This window comes from Seriola lalandi, unplaced genomic scaffold (assembly GCF_002814215.2).
Source record: "Seriola lalandi dorsalis isolate HSWRI2012SDOR001 ecotype SW California unplaced genomic scaffold, Sedor1 jcf7180002054334, whole genome shotgun sequence".
NCBI lineage: Eukaryota > Metazoa > Chordata > Actinopteri > Carangiformes > Carangidae > Seriola > Seriola lalandi.
In genome coordinates this window covers 117,839-143,434 of record NW_019524887.1, presented here as the reverse complement: position 1 = coordinate 143,434, position 25,596 = coordinate 117,839, and the positions used below count along the sequence as shown (strand labels likewise).

At 41.1% G+C, this 25,596-nt stretch overlaps 1 protein-coding gene across 1 annotated transcript in view; it reads left to right on the top strand.

Annotated features, from left to right (window-relative positions):
* LOC111655880 (receptor-type tyrosine-protein phosphatase F-like) overlaps positions 1 to 25,596 on the top strand; it is a 127,271-nt gene that overhangs the window by 13,198 nt on the left and 88,477 nt on the right. Inside the window, 3 exon segments of the mRNA XM_087174274.1 lie at positions 3,520 to 3,694; positions 15,504 to 15,649; positions 16,598 to 16,739. Of these exon segments, the coding sequence (XP_087030400.1) occupies positions 3,595 to 3,694; positions 15,504 to 15,649; positions 16,598 to 16,739 (388 nt within the window). The 5' untranslated portion in view covers positions 3,520 to 3,594.

The window sequence follows — 25,596 nt, the reverse complement described above, 5'->3', positions numbered from 1 at the left end:
GTATATATATATATAGAGGACATATGACATCTTGACAAACTGGACAGAACAGCCAGTGCTGCACTGTTAGTTGTCTTTAGCCTGATTGCAGACCAATGAATCACCACCTACATCTCAAATTTTGTGGAATGATTCAAAATAATGAATTCAATGGGGCTGTTGCAAATGCCTGTTCCTTGACAGCAGCTAACCAGCCCAGGAAGCTTCAGGCTTGAATTTATTAAACAGCCTCCCCTTTGTTTCTCCAATACATGTCCGTGTTGTAAGTGATAATGAGGTGGAAAGTTCTAACAAATCTTTGACTTTACCTCATCTATTGTTTTCCTATATTAGGACCCCCTGTCATGGGTAGTTAGCTAATTGTGTTTGCATAAACACAGCATATAAAAAAGTTAAGTTTTTCATGAATGTATTGAACCTTTACTAACTGTACGCTGGCCAACACAGCCTCAGTCAGTCACTGGTGAACAAAAAGACAATGTTAGTCCAAATCGTGTTTGCTAGAATTCCATAATTTTGATGGTATATGTTGTGGCCTACTAATTTCTGAAAGATTAGTTCAGTTTGTGGACTGCAGTTTCAAACTGTATTAATTTAGATCATCCACTGTAGCTGTAAAACAATTTAACTGCTGAATTCATCCGGACTAATTATTGTGATTATTAATTAGAATCTCAATTTCTGGTGAAATAATCTGGATGATCATTTTGGCCATAATTATGCAGTGCCAACTCTTTCTCTCTCATGCATGCTTTCCTCTCTCACTCACACACACAAACCAGGCTGCAGAATTAAATCATTACCAAGACATAAGGATTCACATACAATCTCACAAGGGCAGACATCCACCCCTTCATTTTCTCATTGTTTTTCTCTCGCTCTCCCACATAGCAGCAAGCAATGCCTTCCTGTGTTCTGAGCCACTTGCTCAGATTTTGGATCACGCTGCACCATTTCCACATTGATGCCCTGTCCTTCTCTCACCGGCACCAGCACCACCAACACACAACACAAATGCACATGGTGGCAAGTGTTGTCCCATAGTATTTGTGTGCAGCTGGGAGGCACCAAGCTGCACTGGGATAAATAAGTAGCTAAATAAATAAAGAATAAACCTCGCTCTAGGAATTTGTCTCATTGAAGATGAAAAGCATCTGCCTCTCTCTGGCATCTGCTGTGAAAGATATCCCTCCACCGCCAAGGGTTTGGAGCACGGCGAGTAGCCAACTCTATCAGCCTCACTCACTCTGTCTACCCACCGACATGAACCAACGCAACGCTGGCGCACATAAAAATGAGTGTCAAAACAAATTTGTCAGCCAGCAAACTTGATGTGAGTTACGCTCATCTTGCAAAGCTAAGTTGGGGTATTAACTTGAAATAAAATGGGGCCTAAATGTCTTTAATTCCGGTTGCAGAGGGGGGTGTGTGATCCAGTCCTTTGGCACCCTGAACAGTGTATTTGTGTATGTTTTTCTTCAACAGACTGCCACAGCTTAACACACCAACAATGAGCTGCATTCTCATTACCAGCGAAGGTGAAGACACAGAGGGAAGGTTTTTTATTCCAGAGGTTTTAAATTATTTTAGCTTCACTTTTGGGTACGTCTCAAATATCTACATGCAGGGAAGAGTATAATGCAGATTGACACAAACACAGCTTGAGCTTTCACTGACAATAGCTGATGTTGGCTGCACACACTGTTTGGAAATTCCTTAGATGCAAGACATGTTGCATCGGAAATTGGTTTAGCAGACTTGAAAGCCTGGAGGCACATTCCTGTAAGTGACAAACGGTGATGAAGAGTTAGCCAACAATGATACCTGTCGGCGACTGTGCCCAGGTGAGGCATTGTTCACATCATTTTTACTCAGCTCTCCTCCCTTGCCAAGTGACTTGTCATAAGAAGTTAAACTGGCATGTTGAAAGTCCAATTTTTTTTTTTGCTTTGCTAAGAACTCTGCCTAACAGAATGTTTTCTTTTGTTTCACATAGAGGGTGGTCAAAGAGATGCCCAGTCTGTGTGTTTTTCGCTGTTTCCACATGCACTGAAAAAGCCACATGAGTAATGGGCTGCTCAACACTTCCACAGGCTTAAGAATGGAAAGTTTTTTTTTCCCGCAAGATACTGGAGGCATTGTGTTCCTGACACTCTAACTTATTTAGCTGAACTGAATAGACTAAAGCTGACCGGCCACCCAGCAAGCCTCAAGATATTTCACATTGTGAGACCCTCTCTTTCTCCTTTCACAAATATCAGCAATCAGCATTGTTCTGTCACCACTATGAACTGGGCAGTGAGACTGGGTAGTGAGACTGAGCAGACGAGCTTGAGAAAGTTTTCAAATCCAATCCAGTAGGCCTCTTGTAAAAGCTTTGTTCAGAATCATTGTCATAGAGCTCTTGGAAGACAAAACGTAGGCTCACTTTAAAACTTTCAAAACTTTTCTCATTTTAGTTCTTTTTTTTTTCTAAAGTCCTCTGGAGATACCGCTTTAATTCCATCAAAAGAGAGATATCTATCCTTACTATATTGTGGTCTGCTGTACAGCGTTATGATTACTCATCACAGATGGCCATGGGCTAGAGCAGGGATAAGAAATTTAGTTAGCTCATTTTATTGGGATACACAGTTACTTTGTTTATAATAGCATTAGACGTCGAAACTGCAGGCTATGACAAACTTAAGGTCATATATCTAAATCTTATCAGCTGGATTAGTCATTTCCTACACTAAATCTAATTCCTAAAAAGACAAAGAGTCAGTGCATGTGCAGTTTGTTTTGAGGGACAGCCTTTGTTTTGTGTCTCCACCTACTACTTAAAGTGATGGAGGAGTGCTTTGTGTTTCATAGCTCGTTCAATTATGGTTAATTTGTGGTACACCTGCTGCTCCTTTGTTGACCAATCGTCCCCCCACGGGCTGTGTTGTATGTTAAATGTTTATGTATGCATGCATGTTGTCATTCTCTGAGATCATGGCACTTTGTTGATTTGAACCCATCTGGATGACAGAGTTTCAATTTCTTAATGGGGAACATTAAGTGGGCGGTGGTCCTTAGGGAGAACTGTTTAGGAGGTCCTCTGGGTTTATGACTGATCCTCATTGTGAGAGGATGACTGAGGAGCTTAATCCTGCGTCCTGACCTACCCTTTGTTCTTGTTATTTTTTCCCATGATTTCTCTCCGTGGCACTGTACTGCATTTGTTTCCTTACTCCTCTGCTGATGTAGTTTGCGTGTTACATTCGCTTCACTTGTATTTTCCTCTGCCCCGAGCAGGATTTTGTTGTGGTTAGTGGGTGCCTTTTTGATCACGACCAAAGATCCCCAGTGTTGTGTGCTGTTGTTTTCTTACAAGTATACAAAATTTCAGTTTCCTTTGGTTCTGCTCTGCGACTTGCTTTTGATATTTTTGCTTTACTGTGTTATTATGCTCATTCAAATGTATGCAAATATATCGTGAGTTTGAATACTAATGTTTCTGTACTCCTGTTCTGCATGTGTTTGCTCTCCCAGGTGTTAGTCTTTGATCCTGTCAGAGTGGGACGCATCTAGCAGGGGACTGAGGAGGGAGCAGTGCCAACTTGGAACATGGTGCCTAATATTCACCTGGCAGTGCCCCTCCTGCCCAGAGGGGCGTTGCTGTTCCTGCTTCTACTCAGCTGCATGGTGTTCTCCTCTGTGGCAGACAGTAAGTAACCTCATTCACCTGTGAAGTCCTGCCTTGCTTTCCTTACAATAAACCTCATAGGTACAATGCATTCACAAAGTATTCAGACCCCTTCACATTTTGTGATGTCGCAGCCTTGTGCTCAAATTGTTTAAATAAATTTTTCAATACCCCATCAAGACAAAGCAAAAAACAGAATTTTAGAAATGTATTATTAAAAATTAAAAAGTGAAATTAAAACTTAACATTATGGGGTTTTGAGTGTAGTTTCATGAGGGGAAATTAATCTAAATGGTTTGAGCATAAGGCTGCAATATAACAAAATGTGAAAAAAGTGAGAGGGTCTGAATAGTTTGTGAATGCACTGTGTTTTGACAGTAGCATTTTAGCCTCTTTTGCATATAGAGAAAATGAAACAAAATGGGGGGTTAAAAAGCTCTTTGAGAATAATTTTAATGTATTGCCTTATCTAGTGATCAGCTGAACAAATGCAATTCAACCCACAATATTGTTTCATGTTAATTCAATGTTTTGATATTCAGGTAGAACCAGCTTTCATCCTGCTCATCGTAGAGCTTCATTTAAAATAGAATATATATTCTATTTACATTAGGTGTCTTTGGTGGATTCCAGCAAACAGAAATAGCGCGCTCATCTAATGCATGTCCCCAAGTATAGAGAGCCTTAGCATCTGCACTAAAAATAAGCGTACAGTGCACGCAGTGAAGTTCCGTCGGCCTCTGTGCTTTGCTGTCAATCTGAATGACGCTGTTGGCTGGGAGAGGGCGCTCAGAAAGATGTGTCACCATCGCTCCACCTTTGGGTCTCGGGGCAGTTGGGGGTACTGCCCTGCCAGAGCTGGGGTCAGGGACAGAATTAATTCAACACATGACCTCACCTCTAGTGCTGTCATAGGGTCACTGTAATTCAATTATACCCCAACCCCTCCCATTCCCCCTCCCGACCACGTCAACTGCCCTGTCCTTTAATACATGGGTTCAATAGGATTTGTTTTTCTGTAACGCTTTGCTGTCTCTCACTCAGCCCAGTATTGTCATCTTTGTCTCTTGCAGTGTGTCTGGAGTTTTTGCACAGTATAAGTGTGAACTTGAACTTGTGGAAATGTTTTGCACTCCTGTCTTTTTTTCTTGTGGTCTGGCAAGTGCTTGTAATCTGATCGGAGCAAATCAGACCTTGATTGGAGCAGTAGTGGTCAAGTAAGACTAAAAGATGTGCCCCGCTGCATTGAATCCATCTCGAGACTTTAAACACAGTGACTTGTATTTGACTCAAGTCCATTTATCAGGATTTTCCCATGCACTCGTAACTATTCCAGTTTGTTGTCTTGTCCCCCCACTGATTTAAAATAACAAACTCTGAATACTAACAATCACTTAAGAATTCAAATAAAATATGAATTGCTGATGATTAATTATCTTTAAGAAATTAATGAAATAACTAGGACAGTTTTTGGTCTATGAATAATTGGCATAGTATGTTTCTCAACAAAGCAAATGGGATTTGCCTTGTCAGTAATTTATTTATTGGTTGGTGCACATGTTTATTGTCATGTTTTGTTGTGTACCTGTGCTCTTCAATGCCTGCATTTTAATTGTCACCAAGGGAATGAAAGAAAAACTGAGTCCATCGCATTTGCTTTTTAGAGATCATCAACAAAAGAAGGTAATGTCAGGGGTATTGATGGTGCCAAGATATTATTTAAATGTGCTGAGTATGTCTGATGTCCAGTGCAGAGTTTGGATGGGACCTTGATTATTAAGCTCTGCTGCTATTGTGCTCTTTTTGATCGATATTGTGCTGATACCTAAATGCAAAGGCAAATATTCAGCATGGCCGTATCCACAGCATTTTATGCATTCAGGACATGTTGCATATACACTCCATTTGCCAGAATTAAAGATCTTTATTTGTGTAAATTTAGCGTCTTTGCTCTCTGCCTCTCTGTCTCTAAGATTGCCCTGGTCTCTAATTTCAGTAATCACATCATTTACGCATAAAGACACAGAACCAAGCATTTAATAAACAGACAAAGATACTCTATTGTGACAAGCAGGCACAAGCACTTTCAGTGAAGATAACACCCAAGTACTGATATATGAATAAGGGACTGAAGAAAAGATTTCATCTGAAAATTTCAGTTCATTTTAAAAGGAAGATAAAACAAATAATAACTTAGAGAAAACTGGTAGCTTAATGAAAGCACACATGGGAAAAGTCCTAGACCTGCTATTATGAAAAAGCAGTCTATGTCTGTAGAGGAAACAGACATAGAATTAAAATAAGACAGTTGGGGGGGCAAAAATAACACCTACCACTAATGGCAGGGTTGTGTGCATTTGGTGCCTGTAATTTGTATGCAACTTAGTTATGTGAACTTCATAGTTCTGGTTTGGATTTCCTGTATTACAGGGCAGACACCAGACAGATATTATGGGCTGGGTGCCTGGCAAGTTTCTGATTACATGGGTTCAGTCTGGTGTCCTTGTCTCCCAGTTGAAAAAGTTAAGCAGGCAAAGCAACCACATGTGCCAAATGTGTGAGCGGAGTTAGGCCATGTCCTTACATCAAACACTGTGGGTTATTCCATTACAGTGCATTGTTAGCTGATGTAGGGCGGCTACATTTCAAAGGTTGTCGTCATAGTGTTTGTTTGGTGTAATAGTCAAGTTGGCACAATTCATCATGATTTAGTACCACAAATACAGTAAGTACACCACCAGCACTATCAGTGTTATAGCTCTGTGACATCATTCATCTTATATCGTCACCGAGTAGGCACACAATACAGTGTGATTACTCCGAGTGCTGATCGCAGACGTCCCATCGATCCCAAGGGAGCTCAGCCTAATCAACCAGCTCTCTATACAGCCCTGTTGTACACAATAGGCCACTGGCGTGCAAGGTCAGCCTCAAAGTCACACATACCCAGCACTTAAATGTAATGGTTATCTTTTTGTAGTGCTGTCATTGTGAGTTATTTCATTGGCTTTAATAAGCTTTTGATGTATGTGTCTTCACTGGTGCCTCTCATGTTATAATCTTGGGTGGCTTTTCATGTGAGGTGCAGCAAGACCGCTGATGCCTCTTTAAGTTTAAAGAACTTTTTGTATCAAACCACTGTCTCATGCGACAACCTTTTATTGTCGAACTTGTGTTCCCCTATGTACTGCCAATAGATTAATTGCAGTTTGTTACTTCTATAGACAATTTCCTAGCCATTGTGTTTGTTTAATGTCCCATCAATCGTTAGAGCACTAACAGGTATCCCATGGGGCGACTATGCTAAATACACATGGCTTAAGACAGAAATATGCCCAATAGCTGGTAATATATCGTACCTTACCAGAATTTTGAGAACAAAAAAGTGCACGAAAAACCTCTTAAATCCACCTAAACTGCCATGTACTACATGAACCTATAAGACAAGGTCCGTAGATTGATTTGGCAATTTCTAACGCTACTACACTGGACTGATGTGATGGAAGTGCCAAAGTGTTTCTGAAAGGGGTGACCAGACAGGGGGCTGGGTTGCTGGAAATTGGATTGTACTTTTAAGTGTCCATATGGTCACCCAGTTCAAAAACTGACAGGGATATAAATTGATTCTTTTTTAATTAAAAGTAACCATATCCACCTTGGAGAGCCACTTGGAGAGTAATGCACTTAACACACAGCTGTGGTCCACACACATCATACAGACAGGCGCACTGAGAGAGAGAGGCTGAGGTGGCGAGAAAGCTAAACAATAGAAAATGCAGTCTGTGAAAGCAGTGGGAGAACGCAATATATGTGAGAAAAACATCTGCAAGATAAAGTGTCGCAGGAATGCAATTTAGAGGCTGGAGAGATTCAATGGGAAGTTGTTTTCATAAGCCAGTGCAGCAATGTCAGAATGGAGGGAGGAAAGGGTCATCGGAGGTTAATGATGTGAGATTAATAGTTTAATTAGGGAGCTCAGTAGCAGGGCCAGAGGCAGTCACCCAAACCCTCTGCTGTGTCCCGGATTCAGCAATGCCACAGGGCGACAAGAACCGCCAGTGTCCTTCCAGAAAAGGGCAGAGAAAGACATTTAATTCTGTGTTCACAGTGATGGCTTTATTGACAAAAGACACTTAAATTCCTTACAGTCTGTTAAAACCTATTACTTGTTACATTCTCACTTAATCTTAGGTTATATGAATTGGAATAATCTGGTATTAACACAGATTCGGACCAATTGATATGGATTTAATTTATGTTGAGTGATATTATGTGGGAAGTACAATTTGCATAAAAGGAATGCCCATACAGCTATTTTGTCACATCCTGGTCATTGATCAGACTCTGCTGAGACTGGAGAAATTCAGGTTAGCCTCCATTAAATAGGACACAATTTAGTATCTTATGGGCACATCACCACACACCCTTGTATTGTTTACTTTTGGAGTATCCTCTAAGGTGCATTTAAAGGCATTTAACTCAACCCAAACAGCCTGTGGACATGGAGCAGAATAAAACATAGTCGGATCTCAAGTGGGATCTATTTCATGGGTAAATGGTCACCTTTACTTTTTGAAGAGGCTAAATCATAGGGGAAGCACCAACGAGCCTGTTGGCACCCGTAAAACCAGAATTTCTTTGTTTCATGTCCCTACAGTAACATAATTTAATTTCCCCTCAGTTTTGGCTAACGTAGAGTTGAATTACTTAAGACCCCTGGGCCGTGTGGGTGAGAGGATGAGAACAATGGTAGGGGTTCTTTGTAGTCTCTGAGGGAAGGCTAATCTAACGGAGGCAAATTAATGAGGTTAGTGGGGTCACAAGGGGGTGTGTTGTGATGGATGATGAGTTAACCCCAAAATGGGATCTCTGAAGAAGCTGGGAGGCATCTCAGCAGCTGAGCCCCTAACGCAACCCCTCCCGGGATCCCTAAACACACTTAATATTTTCCCCACACTGGTTTATTAATGAGTGTCAGGGTCTGAGCCAAGGTGACCATTGGTCTTTACCCACCACCATTAACAAAGTCCCCTCATCGGTTGCCTGAATCTTCTTTCATACTCCTGCAGTGACTTTACAGAGTAGTTTGGATTTCCATTACAAAGCTGTCACACTATATGCTTTATTACATATTCAAGCTGCATTCAAAATGTACTTTTCTCTCTTTGTGTTTTGTTTTGCATGTGAGTGTTTCCAGGTTGACACTCTGTTACCCGCCCACACATGCCTTCAAATGCAGCAGTCAGTCATCCTTCACAGTTTCAAAATGGAAAAACACTTAGTTTCATGACAGTGGAAAATGAGAACATTTCATCATCAAGCCAACTAAATGAACATAGGAGGTGATATAGCCCCCCAGGCTTATGCAGATGAGCTTGTGCAGTTCAGCCGACACATTAGCTGGCTTGTCTCGTAGGTTAGGGCCACAGATTTCATGAGGGGCTTGTTCGTTGCAGTGTCCACATTGTGCTTCAAACTATACATAATTTGTTTTCAGTGAATGACATGGTGAATCTCCAACCCGCAGGCCATTATGGATGTTAGCAGGGTGTTAGCATTGAGAAAAGGAAACTTAAAAAATATAATATCATATGCCCTCATTTTATAGTCATAATTTTAAAACGACATGAAGGTTTATACATTTCCTCACACAACTGGGAAACAGAAGTAGTTTTTCCCTTAAAAAGTATAACAAAGAAAACATTGTGCAGCGTCTGCCTTTATCTAATGTCTGTTCAAACTTTCCCTTAAGGACTGAGGTGGGTTGAAAGGAGCCACAGGTAGTGAGTCATCTTTGACTAGATCTAGGTTGGGCGCCAGTTTAAATACCACAGGTAATATAAAACCTCAGACTCCCAATTGTGTGATACCAGGAACACCCACATCCTCACCATCAAAAAGTACACAATGAAGCGTTTATCCTCGCATGTTTTTTAAACAGTTGCTTTAAATGCCCACTCCAGGCATCAGTCACTGAAGCAGCAATGTGTTGTTTTTTCTTAGTTTTTTCCCCCCAAATGTGATACATTGACTGACAGAAAGGAAGAGAGAGAGTGCAGACTTGAGAGATTCCTCCCTCTTTCTTAATCGGCTTGAGAAGATGAAAGCCATTACATTAATGTTGCTCACACTGGGAAGAGAGGAGTGAAGGGTAATTGCACTTAGAGTTCTTGTTCTTCTCCACTGTCTTGAATAATTCACTGAAGGCTGGAAGGCCTGATAGAAAGCCTATCTTCGTGGTCCACGGGGTATTGAAAGTTTGATGTTTTTCTTTTTCCTTTTCTCTTCTGTAGGTTTGACATTTTGTCTTAAGTACAGTATCTGAGTGATGATGAATCACATTGCTCTTGTGATTTCACTCAAGTCCTGATAAAGGTTATGACGTTCCATCAATCTTTGGCCACGGCACTATCATTTGAAGAAAATTTCTTAGGTGTCTGTGTCATCATGAGTGAAAGCAGTGTGAACTGACTGTTAATGAGCGGGAGAGGATAGTGCAAGGAAACCAGACTGCTCAGCAAAAACCTTCACAAACATGGGGAGAAACAAGCAAGCTCCACCTGTGCAGGTCCTAGTTGGATTTGAAACCTAGATGTTGTTGGTGTGAGGCAACAATATTAAACACTGAAACTTTGTGTCACAAAAGGTAAGCTAAAGATATTTAGGCCATAAATATAAATCATACTGTCTCACTCACCTTACAGTGCATACGTTAAGCTAGTTCACAGTGAAGAGAACAACATGGTGTGATTGACGCAGAAATAGTAAGTGGAGGAGCTGATGGACGACTGCACTGTGCATAGTGCAATGACAACTGCATTGCTCTTTATAGCTCCTTAGAATGTGATCTCAGTTTGACAGATGTGAGAGATTGAAATTTAAAAACTGGGTAATAGAAATAAATTGTCTTGACCTGAAATACATCGAGATGATTATGGGAGACACTCTTTCATATTATTCAATCCCGGGTTCCCTTTTAAATAAATTGTAACATGTGCAATGTACATGTGTCATTTGGAAAACAAATAACACAATGCTCCTTGGTGTTGAGCTGTAAAACAGAAGTGCAGATAGCAAACATGATGTTTATTGGTTTAAACAAACAGCCTGAAGTGCAGTTGACTTTTCCGGGGTAAATAACTTACAGGGGAGGCAGCTTTATATCGAATTAATTGCAAACAAGTTGCCTGCTAATGGCCTGAAAAGGCCTTAATGGAAGTGTTCCATTAAAACAACCAGTGCTGATGCCATCAGACAAATTCCCACTAAGTGTTGCCTCATGAAAATGATAACTTGCTAATCCATTATTAATAAGAATTAATGGTTTTCTCTCTGCCGCGTGTGTATCGATCCCTGATACTCTACACTACAGAGTACCTCTCACTGGGCGTTCTGGCAGGCTTGGGAATACACTAATTGTTAGCCATACAAGAGCCATTTGCATGACTCTCCCTGCTGTCTCTGCATTCATTACAAGCCTTGCTCTGAGGCCCTCGACAAGGGACAATGGAAAACTGTATAGCTGCTTAGGAAAGATATTGTATGTCGGGTGCAAAAAATATATATATATATATATATACTATATATATATATTTATTTTGATAAACACACTATTAGTCTATTAAAAGCTGACCTCTGCTCTTGTCCTAAAATATGACCCACATTCATTAGTTTATTGTTCCTGATCACCCTTCCCTTGAGATCTGTCTAGTGAAGAATGAAACACCTGTGGCAACACTGGAGTTTGGGAACCCCCGTGTCTTTCATCTCTCTAATGACCTCAGACCCCACAGATACTGCTGAAGGCATTGGGTTAACTGAGAGAAGCTGTTTAATCCCCCCACACACAGTGCAATCAGCAGCCTCTAGGCTTCAGCGCTGTCTCAACCAGAATCTATGCAGATTTGTCAATAGCCTGCCCTCTGGGTCAAATTTAAACCGCACCTCAGCAGGTCACACATATGCATAGTTGTGATTTTAAGTGAGAGTACGTCTGCTTCATGTACACACTACAGCATAAATGCTAAATACTATGAATTACCTCTGACAACTGCTGCTACATTAACCGAGCACTTTGTATTAAGGTTTTGAACATTAGGCGTTAAAAGGTTTTGCATTAATTTCCCTAATAACCCTGTGATTTGTTTGATAATCAGATTCTGTCAGGCTGTGTGGCGTACAAGAAACACCTTATTAGTCCCACAAATTAAGAGAAGAAAAATTTAGGGTTTTCACTGGTGTTTATTGTTTTTTGCTTTGATTAATTCATTTATTCCATTCATTAGTTGTAACATGAAAGCCTTTTTGCTCTAGTAACAAACAAAAAAAAACAACTTTTTTTTTTATTTGTTATCCTTCTCCACCACTACCCATGCTGTTGTTTGTGTGCAACAGCACTGTTTTGCATGTAGGTCACTTTTTGATCTTTCGGGTGTATTAATTTATGAAGTTAGACCAGTAGTTTGAGTGATTGACTTGTAATCCAGACATGTTTATCAGCTTTCATTTTGACTAAGATAACCTAGTTTAGGTTGTTTAAGTGATAGTCGTTGGAGGTAGAGCAATGCCTGGATCTGGTTAGTGTGAATAAATTAATGTCATAAATGTGAGGTATTCATTAGTCGATAACCTCAACCCTGAAACCCTGGCACCTTGCAACCAATACCGGGCCTGGCAGTTATGGCAGCACTTTCCACACATTGCTAGCAAGAAGAGAGCGTGCGTTAAACCTTTGTGTGTCAAGATATGCGTTTTGAATGTGATGTATCAAAGCTTAGAAAGAGTGCTGCTGAAAGCTTGCAGTCACAGAGAGAGAGAAGGATTTGCATAGGTAGGCTTATGTGTTTTCCACCTCGTCCCCGCCATTGTTTTCATGTGACAACTGCCTGACAGCCAGGAAAATGGGACACAAGCAGAGAAAAAAAGGGCAGAGTCTGGATTTTGTCTCTCTAAGAAAAGAACTGACAAACCGAACAGTTCAATATCCGCACCCGCCAGTAGTGGCACAGTGATGGAGGAACTCTACAGAATATCAGCCCAAAAGTAAATGCTTCTGCCCTTTCGTTGGAGTGTATTAGGACCACTATTAACCCTGTCCATAAGTCAGGGGTTTGGGGTCACCACAGACCTTTTTGAGATTTTGTGATTGAATGCTTGGCGAGTTCTGGATTAACAATGGACAGCTCAGAATTTGTCATAGTTTCGCTTTAGAGTCATAGGTCAACTATCGAAATTCAGGGGAAGCTTGTTTAAGAGGATTAATACGGGAAAAGCTCAGCCAGGGCCAGTTCACCCTTTTCCTCCACTTATCCCCAAAAATCCTTGATTTCTAACATCCAGTGGGTCCTCACTTAAATGTTTGTGGCAGTACATGCGCTTACATCCTTTAATTTGAAGCATGTGCCGAGAACTGTTTAATGCTGCCTGATCCTCCCTCTGAGCAACGCGGTGAAAAGCCCCTCACATCAACTTAAATGCAACTGCTATGGACAGATGTTAGCAGCAACTCTTGGAAGTCAGAGCGGTGATAATCAGGTCTTGAGGATTCCAGCTCACCACCCATGCACGCACTGATGCATGCTCAGGCACACACTCTTAAGAGCTTATCAGGTTTGAATCATTAGCTGCTACCTGCATGTGTGCCACAGTCACATTCTGTTGCTGTAGAAAAGGATTTATCCCTGTGCTTTTGCAGTTTAAATCTCGTCTCTGAGAGAACCAGGAGGGAAATATCATTCATATGTCAGGTGGGATTAGGTACTATGAAGGGGCCACAGGTCACAGATGGCTGGATGGATGTGTTGGATTACTGTGCATCGCCAAGTACGCACAACTGCCCACTCACACACTACACTGCTCTACAGTACACTTCAACTTATCACCGTTATGTAAACTGCTGTGGATTTGATTGTAATTTTGTTTGTCATAGTGAGTTTACGATGATTGGTTTTAAAGGACCATATTAGCTTTAATCTGTTTTGCTAATTTGACAGTTATTTGACAGTGACCTACTCATAAAGCAGATTATTTTAAGAAGATAAATAATATCATATGGATATTTGCATTTTACTTCTAAAAGCTATGAAGAGATGGTATCTCTCATTGCATCCTTGTCATTTTAAATCACTTGTGACACCAAACCTTGCCTAATACATGACTTAACAGTTAATTTGTTTTAAGTAATAAGACAACTGCCAAAATATTACTGTGTATTTATGTTAATGTGCAAATGTGGAAAAAGATCTAAAGGAATTATTATCATTATTTCATGAATTGTTCTGCTTGAACAGTAAGCTTCTCTTCGGGAGCCACATATCTCTGTTAGTACCTCTCTCTGTCCGACCAGTTGCATTTGAATGCGTACAAGCATCTGACATCAAAGTGTTATGTATGCACACACACCTCACTGCCTGCATCCTTTTATTGTGCACTGCTGTATTGCTTGAAGAGCATCAGCAGCGATGTCCTAGAGCAAGGACAGCCAGTACCCCTCTCTTTCCACAGCCAAGTGAGGGCAGAGGGGGGTGATATAACAGGTAGAGCTGGAGAATGTGCCCACTAAAGGTCTCATCCACATCAGAACCTCATACCATGTTATTCTAACTAGATCATGACCCCCCCCCCACACACACACACACACACACACAGACACACACACACACACACACACACCCCACGTCCTCCCAGCAGCGTTATATTAGAACACATAAAGAAGAAAAGAATGGTGGCAGCCATCGCTGAATTTTCCCCAGTGTGTGCTCAGTGAGGGAAGGCTGGCATCTCCTCTGTGTACACAGCATAATGATTCACCCGGTTGTGTGCGTCTCCACGGGGCGGTCTGTTCGTCACCACTGCGGTTTAGGTGTTCCCCACCTCCCTCTTTAATGACTCTGGAGATGAAACACAAGCTGACAGAGCTGGTAATAAGGACAGTGAGTAGCGTTGTCGGAGCCAGACTTGTATTATTCACATTTGAGACTGTAAATGAAGCATAAAGCATAAAGCATGGCAGACATAGCATGGTGCAAAGGTGTGCTCATTGTAGCATCATGTCAGCTTAGACGGGCTGTCACTGAAACACGCACGCCATTGTCCTACGAACAATGATGTTGGGTGTGGTGTTCGGTAAAAACACCCTGAAGGCAAACACGGGAGCCACGGTTAGAGGTGTTTTCCAAGGTAGTACACTGTGTTGTTGTAACAGACATTAGAGAGAGGGACACACAAGATTTCTGAATCAAAACACAGGAGAAGCCTTGTTTGGATTTTAGGACATGCCAACCATTTAATGCCCCATAAGCCAAAAATTGCCGTTTGAATGCTAAATAACTTGATTAACTCCCAAAGTTTCTAATTTACCAGCATCTTGCTTTTCATTGATTTTTCATCTTGCAGACATTTTGGGGAAGGGTGGGAGTTCATCTGATTATTTCCTTGTTTCTATTGGGTTTGATACAGTCCCTCATGTTCATTAGATATAATTGCAACTTCATTGTCTGTTGACTGACTTTGCCCTGTTCTAAGTGGTGTGTCAAAGCAAAGGCAAGAAATCCAGCATAAACAGTGACAGGCAGGCACACAAAGACGACATGTTTCTCTCGTGACTGAGCTGAAGGTGTGTGGAACAATAACACCTGTGTGTGTTTTTCCACTGTCACCTTTGTGTGGAGAAAGTGATGCTCATAGATAACCAAGTTTTACATGCTGACGTGAATGGTACAGGCACTAGCATCACCTTTAACTCTCCCTTGACTCTTTCCCTGACACTTACTTCTTCCCCTCCCTCTTTTTTTTAATCCCCCCCCCCCCATTTTCACTCCCACCTCCTCAGGCTTGCCAAGTTTCGTCAAATCCCCAGAGGACCAGACGGGTATCTCGGGCGGAGTTGCATCATTTGTGTGCCAGGCCACCGGGGAGCCCAAACCCAGAATCACCTGGATGAAGAAAGGCAAGAAAGTCAGCTCCCAGCGCTTTGAGGTGAGCACTCACATGTGACTTTCAGATCTCTGAACACTCCCATACACACCCACATGTACACACATAAATATACGCAGGCGCAAACACAACTCATGTGACAAAACATTACAGGCGTGGGCTTCAGACTGCCGTTGTAACCCCCTCTCATTAAGCACTCATCCGCACATGCACACCCATTAGCAACATTTACACAAAGTATACTCTCTCGCAGCACACAGAATCAAATGCCCTGTTATTGAATATCACACCAACTCTTCCCTTCTCCATGCAAGACCAGACAGGCTTCCCTTCTCTTTAATCTCCTTCCATCTTGATTTATACAGACCGCTTCATCTCTCCCAGTCTTTTCACACCCGCATCCTCCCCCTCCTGTTCCTCAGCTCCACCATCTCTGGCCATACATCACCTTGATGTATTTCCCCTCCTTCTCTTGAACCTTATGAACAGAAGGAAGAGCATTAGGTGGGAACTCACACTGTTTTTGATCAGTGTGTCCTCTGTAACATAATGTAGCCATGGTGGCTGGAGGGAGGGGGGCTGTTGGTTTATTCCCTTGGTTGGTATTCCTTGATATGATCCTCGTGGTTCCGCTGTGTATCAGTATTTTTAGATTTGATTTCAAATGATCATTTACTCTAAATGTCTGGATTGTATTTAAGCGGAGGTTTTGGAAAAAAAACATTTGATTAGCCACTTTTAGTGAGGACAACAGGCTTATATCTACTTCTGAAAAATTACATTTTGCAGCAGGACATGAAAAAAAATCTTGGTAAAGCCACAAATCTGGCAAGTTTTTGATCTCTCAGATCAGAAACACAAAAATCAAGAAAATGTTATGTAATCTGAGAGTAGAAATGGATTATATGAATATATGTTGCAATAAAGTGATATCCTTGGAAAAGAAAAGGATGCCCCTAAAATAACATTGCTGTGCTCTGGTTCTCCTAGGTGATTGAGTTTGATGATGGTTCGGGCTCCGTACTGCGGATCCAGCCACTGCGCACACACAGAGATGAAGCCATTTACGAGTGCACAGCCACCAACAGTGCTGGCGAGATCAACACCAGTGCCAAGCTTACAGTGCTTGAAGGTAAGTCTTTTTTTTTTCTCGCTCGGTTTCCCCTTCCATCTTGCTTTTACTCTCACTCTTTTCTTTAACCCCTTCTTGTTTTCCTGCTGCTGCTGGTTTCTGGAGTTTGAAGCTTTCATTTGCTAAGTCTGAGGATTCCAGGTATTGGCAGTGTCATGGTGGAGCAGATAATTCTTAATGTGAATTCCACCAGGTGAGAGAAAATGCTAGGAATGCGTTTTTAAATAAGGTAGTATACAGTTTAGCAATTCAGCAAATGTATGACCTGGAATCGACTTATATTGTAAGAAATATTTGCCATTTATTGGCTATAATGCTTTTCCCTCTCTCAATGTGTCCCCTGGCCTTGAATATTTTACCACAACAAAGCAATGTTATAATCAATTAAAAACTTAATCAATGGTCTCATCAAAATCCTTATCGTGAATAATGACTGCTGGCACAAATATATGACTTAAATAAACATTTACAAGTCAGTGATTAACTGCCTATCCAAAGAAAATGCTCCACATGGACATATAAACAGTTTTCAGAAGTTTTCCACATATAGGGCTTCCCTCCATGCCTGCAGGCTAGTTTGACACCGCCATCCTCCTCTTGACCACAGAGTTAATGTATGTGATTTATGAGGACAGAGGTTCTGCACCTCTCCCTGCTCACCCTGCTCCCCATATCGCTGAGCTATGAACATGAATTTCTTCTTTAATCTGTAACTTATTTTATCTCTTACTTGATCCATTATTTTACCATCACTTGTCACTTGTTATGTGTGATATTTGATTTATTAGCTGTGGTTTTGTTTTTCCATTGTTTTACTGCTATTCCTGCTTCCTGCTAGTATATTAATTACAATAATTAAAATGATTAATTGATTGTAATTTTGCCATGTGGGTGCTAGTCACCACAGGAGTTGATTTCATTAGAAACTTTGAAGGAAAAAAGCTCCAGCCAGCTAGCTATCGGGGGGGATTAAGGCTGTCTATAGCCATTACACTAGCATTAAAGCAGATTCCCTCTCATTCAAACACAGCCTTTCCATCCCCTTGTTTGAATCACATCTTTCTTACACCCACCCTTCCTTTTTTCTATGTCCACGCTGATTTGATGATATCATCGGCTAGGCTTGTGTAATCTTCCCAAAGGGACTTTTTCTCCTGCAAAGAAAGGTTTTCTTCCTACCACTTTTTTGCACTGTATCAAGAGGAATGCCTGCACAAACAAACAGCACTAACATGACATGTAGCGCGCATGAATGAGATGAGATTAATCACAGTGTTAGTGTTGAGGGGCAAAATAGAACGCAAAGTTCAGATTCCTTCGGTAAGTGGTTTAGAAAGACAGACAACAGTCTTACTCAACAGTGAGCAACTGTTCTCACCAGCAGATGTGTTGTGCATGAAGTTGTCTTCTCTTTGTGATCCTTTGCTCAGTGTTGTAGCTGCTAGCCCCAGAGTCAAGTACCATACAGACACATGGCATGTGAGGGACGCTTTACAACTATACATTCACTGCATACGTTTTCAACATAGGGTGGGAACCAAACTGTGTTTTGGCGTCGAGTACAGTTACTATACAATCCTGAAATTCACAATGAAATGAAAACTTACATTTTCACAACTTACCATTTCCTTTTCATACCACACACCTATTTAAAGCTGCATTGAGCAATATTCTCTAAGATAATCATCACCTGAGTCTGCACGTCTGCACAGAGGTGAGCCACTTGGAGCTCGTTGTTTTGGTCTGACAAACCAAAACAATGTAGGTTCATAAAAAAGAACTGTGGACAGCTGCTCTCAGCCCACAAGCTCCAGCAAGCCAGTTGTACGCTACCTGCTCCGAGTGTAATGGCAGACAGCCAAAGTAAACGAGTGACTGGTGAAGTTGAAGTCTTTGTTGAACCCTTGGCAAAGCAAAGAGAGACAGATATTTATTTCCGAAGCAGGACTCCAGTAGGATGATGCCAAGTTGTTTTGTATGTGTTGGAAGCAAGATATCTGCCAAAACTGATCATGATAAGCTGATCCAGTGTAACGGCTTGTTGCTGCGATATTTCTGAGTCTTCTCTGCCCTTCAGTTTTCAAAAATGTCATCATACAGATTCAAGTGTAAATGTAAATAATTGGAATTGTTGTAATTGCATTCATCAGTTAGACATACGGTTTACGACGCAGTCTAGTTGACAGTCATAGTGTGTACTTTGGTGTTCATTAGAATACATCAGGGAGCAAAAGTTAAGATACACACTTTTAGGTAATATTTGTGATTTGTTTGTTTTTTTTATGTTAATGCAACTACAGAGGCTGGTAAAGAACACAACCACACGTCATATTTAATCAAAAAGAACTCCTTGACTCTGCTCATCCAGGACCCTGAGGATGTGCTGGACAACTTAGAGAGATGTTCATATGTGCTCGCAAACATACAACCATACACACATTCATGCATACTCACTGACACAGACATACTTGGTATAAACACACGCGCGCGCACACACACACACACACACACACACACACACACACACACACACACACACACACACACACACACACACCATCATAGAGCATTATCATCAGTTGGGTTCTATTTTTAGGCTATTGTTTGTTGCCTGGCGATATATCAAGTTCATATCAGTGGCGCTACACAAGAAAACACCAGGGCAGCACGAAACAGACGGAGACTAATGATCCGCCCCTTTAATGGGCCGGTGGGAGCCTGAAGGGTTGAGAAGTGGGTGTCACGTCAGAGTGTTGCAGTGTCGAATCTTGGACCCAATGATGAAATCTGAAGAAAGTGACCGAGAAACCCCAGGTAGCTCTCCAGGTGTGAATATGTAAAGAAAAATAAAGCTGAGGATTGCTGAAAAAACGTGCCACATCTCACTCAACCTTCCCCAATGACTCCATGAAAAACCCAGCAAAAACTTCCCGTTTTTCATTCCAAAAAGAAAAGCCCACCCCATGACTTAAAGTGCATGTGACTTTGCATCCACATGAAGTTGTCATAATACAGCACATTGAGCACCCCTATCCAGAGAGAGTGTGAGAATGGTGAAGTCATTATACCACTAAGTCGATCTGGATTATAGGTTTTAGCAAAGCAAAGGAAGGTCGAGCATTAATTATGATTATTTCATATACTGGCTCTTAATTTTGTAATGCCAATCCTGCAAAATATGGATTATGACAGTCAAACTGCTGCAGCTTTACAGATGCTTTCATTGTGCTCAAAGGGAGGCTGTAGTTTATAAAGGAAAATATCAATATCAAGTTTTTTTTTTTTTTTTTTTAGCCTAATTCACTGCATCTACATTAATATTGTGTCAGTTTTGCCAACTTCTTATGTAACGTCTCTTCAAGGAATCCCTTCAAGGAATATCTCTTTGCATAAAAACACGTGCTGTGTCAAAAGTAGTGATTTATTCAACGATCTTTCACATTTTATATTTTAGGTTCACTTCACTGGCAGTTCCTGCACTTTCTGAGTCAATGTTGCTGTCAAATAATGACTAAGATGAACGTTACGCAACTTTTTTATAGAAAATTCAGGCTGTATATAGATTAATATACTAATCACACTGGACCTGCGGATTTATATCCACAAAAGATGTTAGGTCTGTTGGTGACGAATGGTCCCGCTCTCTTTTACACAACCTGAGCGGATGATCGAAGCCGGTGCTGTCACTGTATAGTTTACCTGCGTGGAGCTGCTAAGGCATGCATTCAGTACAGCCGTGTTGGGCTTTAGCACTTTTGCAGTCATGAGTCTTGAGTCACTCTGTAATTCTGTCACGCTGTAACAGCCCCGCTCTTTGTTCGTGGCGGTTCTCACGCCCCCGCCTGAGAGGTCACTCCACTGAGACTTACATACAGACCCAAAGTCAGCTCAGCCATTCTTCATTGTGTGTGTGCGCGTGAGAGAGAGAGAGATAGAGACATACATCCATGCACACGCATACATACGTACAAACACAGAGATAGGTAGAATGAAAAGTTTATTTATTGTTTCAACAACATCATCTGAGGATCCTCGGCTATAATCAACTTCTCACTGTTGCTTTGAATCATGGTCTACATGCAAAATTACTTATCAACTGTACAATCCTGCCTGGACTCGGTGTGTGTAAGAGAGAGAGAGTCAGTGAGCCGTGTGCAGCTCTGACCTGTATGGTTAAATAATGATGCAAACTATGCTGAGACCAGAGGGGGAGTTGTGATGGAGCAGTATCGTTGCGGTCACTCTCTCATGCTCGTTTCTCTTCTCCTCTCTTTTACTTCTATTTCTCCTGTCTTGTCTCTATAACTTTTATTTCTATGTCTCTACCCCTCACTCTGTTTTTATCTCTGTGTTACTCTCTCTCTCTGTTAAACATAGCGGTGGTATGACGTCGTAGGGTAGTAGTATAGAGAGATGACCAGAGGGGACAATGACTCATTACTTGGGTAACGATGCCAATGTTCTGACCTTGAGCACCCCTCTTGAATTGAACTGCCTCAGTAAATGTCCAGGTAAATGGTGCTTGTCTCGGTGATGTATGAAATAAACTACTGCTGGCCGGAAAAGACATCTCGGCTCACAACATCAGTCTTAAATGCAGTGCGCTGCCACTTCTCTATGTCAAGGCAATAGTTCATATTTTCATCGCTGTTAACATTTGATGAGCATGTAAAATGCAATGACTCAGATCAAGAAATGACTAAGGTGGTGTCAAAACCATGTCACAACACTAATGGTGATGATAAAACTGATAGGGCTCTGTGGTGCAATAGATAGAGTGATTGTTTGCACAAATTGAAGCTGACAGGTTTTCTCCAAAACCAGCACCAACTTCCAATGAAATTGCTTCAAGCAAAATCCTTAAAGGTACATGATGGTTTCAGTTGGCCTCTTATCAGCATTCAGAGAATTGCAACATTGACAGTTCCTGGGAAAGGTCAGAGACAGACTGTGATTTGTAGATTAGATATAGTAAGTCATATTTTCGAACTTAAGTTAGCAAGTGGATTCAACACAAACATTTAATTGGAGGGCACATATCAAAGAGAAAATACACTGTGCAAACACAAGCGCTGCTTTTATTTCCTTTTATGGCATGAACACAAAATGGCTCACGATACTGTTTGGCCTGCATTACTTATATATTTTCAAAGCAAGAATACAAGTGTTGACAGGTAGAAATCGTAACTGCAGCCAAAGTGGTTGTAGTAATCAAATATCCCAGGAAAGTGAAAGTCTTGACCCTTATCTGATTACATTCACCCACTGAAGTTTCTCTGGGAATAGTTTCAGCTAAAATTCCTCCAAAATAAAAGGCTAAAGCAAGCATGAAAATGTCAAACTGATAGCGGCAGAGCTCTCTGTGACTTGAGAAGATTCCTCAAATATGAGCAGAATCTAGGTATACTCTGTGACTTCTCTGCTGTGCTGGAGAACATTCTCTTGTCTTTTGGGAGACAGCGGACCTGTCTCTGGAAAGGAGGAATGTTATCTAATGGTACCAGATCAAAAGCTTCATCATTACTGGAATCCTTTGCTGTCAGAGTGTGAATTAGAAAGGTTCTCCTTCAGACCAGCTGCACACCTTTTTTTGAAGTTCCCTGGCAACTCCTTTTCTGAACATGTAGTGTTGAGGGGGGAAAAAAAGTAATTTTTTGGAAAGGTCAAGCAAGAAATATGCAAAAATTCAAAGCTCCTCGAGTTGAAAAGAAAATAGTCCTTTGCTTGGTGAAAACATGTCAAACATCAAACTTTAGAGTGATACAGCCCCTTGTAATTTTAATAGATTTCTGCCATATGAGTCTATTATACGCCTCTCCAATTTTAAGATGGGAATAGAGGCCATAATTATACCGCAGTGTTGAAACTCATCAGTGTTTGAACCCACTTTGAAAAATTTCAAAATGGAATTTAATACACATTCTCAGCTTTACTGTGTTGACTGTATTTACAGTAGTGCTCCTGTGTTTGGTGGCAGTAAACAAATTACAGCCTCACCAGTTAGAAAAGGCCTTTATTTGCTTGGCATGCATTATAGTCCCTGGTGCAGAGGCAGAAAATGACTGCGACACAATGCCAGTAATAAATATCTCAGGAGCCAGGCAAGTGCGGACAACAAACCTGACTGAATAAACAGCATAGAAATCTCATTGCTCCTCTTCCCAGGCAAGATAAATACATACAGAAGCTATATCGGAATGATTTAATACCGAGCCCTGCTTCTCCGACAACTTAATCCTCTCCTTTCCTTTGCGCTATTCAAATCATCCACAATGACCAAAATAAGGTCTGTTGTGTAACTGCCATTCCCCCACATTACTTTTCCACTCTCTCTGATTCACTCTTTGAGTGCTGGTGGGTTTTTGTAACGTTCATGCTGCCATTTTAATAGCTGTTCCCTCATGCTGTTGAAGAAGGTGAGAGGTCAGTTCATGTTTAACATTAAATACTGTAGGTTGTTGATGATAAATGTTGTAGAGTGTGAAGGTTTAGGTTTTAGTTTTGGTCAAACAGGTTTGGCTTCCATATTAGTCGGGCTGTTATTTGTCAAAACATGCAAAAGAAAAACAGAGGAACCTACTTGCACGCACACAGAACCATGCAGGGACATGCTCCTTCACCAACACGCACGCACGCACTCATTCACTCACTCACTCACACACACTGATCTTCAGGTGTACCTCCCCTACTGTATTTCTGAGCTCCATTGTGACGGTCTGTGTCACAGATTTAATTTCTCCCACCATCTGCTGGCTGGAGGCCCAACGTCGTAGATCATATCCAGGCTGACAGATACAAACTGCATCTGTCTTTGCATGCTTCTCTCAAGGACTTACACAATATGGCAGGGTGAAATCACTCCGCTGGCCACCCAATCTGCATCCCCACACCCTTACTTCCAAGGACTTGGGCATTATAAGGAGGACAAATAGATTTTTAGGTTGGACAACATTATAGTGTGTCTGCTTCTCTTCCTCTTTGACAGAATGCACAGGAAATTAAGAAGAAACACAAACAGAAACCTGTTCTCCCAGAAAATAACCCTGAAAAGAATAAAAGTGAGCCAGAAAATAAGTTTAATAATAATAAAGAAAAGAAATCTTTCCTTTTTATTTTTACCAAACGATTGCCACCGGACATTCTCCCCTCTCAGCTAATCATTTGTTCGATGCACAATAATACAGACAAATAGTTAGTCTAGATTTTAGAGGTGAGCAAATCACAACGTAAAATATAAGCATCAAGCTATGATGTCCCAGACACTCTGTCTCTGCATCCTTGCACACACATTTTCAGAGGTGGAAGTGCGTGCTGTTATGTGGGTTTTGTGGCTTTAATCAGCAACAGCCACCCTGCTGAAGTGTCCTTGAGCAAGACATTAAGGCTTCAAGAATTCCTGTCAGTTTGTTGTGGACCTGACCTTTTGCTAGTAGCTCAGTTTGTGATCAATAAATTAACATTATAAAAAAAAAAAAAATCAGCCAGGAAGCAGATTTTCAAAAATTGAAATGACCTCTTAAGGTTATTATCTTCAGTGTGAAGGTAAATAATTTAGGATGGATGTGCTATAATTGATAACCAACTTCACATTTTCAGTTACCTGACCCTGGTTCCTTGATGTGTCCCTTGAGATTTGACACTGTACTACATTTTTCATGTTATATGTGAGACATCTGGATGGAGTCATTCTTCCTTTGAGGGAACATTTTATCGTCTGTACTTGTCCATCAATTGCTCCATGCTTTTGGCAAGCTGCATCTGTAAAGACTGCGATGTCTGGTATGTCTGCAGCGTCAGTGCTGATCACGTCTATGGCCTCAGGGGATAGAGACAGAAAGAACAGAGAGAGAGAGAGGAGGAGGGAGAGGGGTCAATGAATAAAACAAAAAATCCAGCAAAAAGTGGTTGATAGAGTGTAGGAGAACCAGTAGAGTGAGATGTTTAATTGTATGCGAAATACTGCAAAATGTAGTCTTATTTTTTGTTTTTCTTAGCACTGGTGGTGAATTAGAATGGTTTTTTAAAAGTGACTTGATCATTACAGCTTTTTGCTACTTCCCACCTCTTTCTAAATAGTTGAAATTCAACTTCCTGATGTTTTCAGGAAAGGCTAATGCTGGGATATATTTATTCTATTTTAAGTGGGCTAGTGAGTGTGAGTGCTTTAACCCGTCAGCAGAGAACACATTTGCTCAGACTCCCAACGACACAAAGCTGGAGCAAGAAAATGGCAAAATGAATATTGATGGAATTCTTCCCGTTAGTATCATCTGCTTCATTGATGATGCTGATACCAACGCCTGTGTTTTAGGGAAGGCATCAAAACCATTCCTCTTGGTAGACTTAAACCAATTATGTTAGCGATGCCACAGTGTTGAAATTTTCCCACCGGGTAACAAACTAGTGACACCACCCGTGTGACAGATTACACCATTCCCACCATTTTTACAAGAAAAGACATGTGTTGGCTCAATATCTGTAGATTAGAAGTGTTACCTCCTGATGCTGTCACCGTCATCACACAAAGTTTGCAAATTGCCTCATTAATTTCATCAGGTTCGCTTTTGGCACTGGGTTTAAATGTGAAACATTGCAACATAAGCGCTTTTGCTTTTTGCTTTGACACCAAATCCTCCACCATTGTCTTGTAACAGCCCTGCAATGAATATTGCCTTTGTTTTTGGAGACCACAGTGAGAAAAGAAAACAGTAACATTTCATAATACCGCATGTGTATGCATCCATGATAACACCAGTAGCAATAGCCATAAAAATGTGCATCTTTTCTTTAATATTATTAGCTACCCAGTGGTAGTCCTCATTGCAGAGTTGTTCTACTGGACTGCACAGTATTCCAT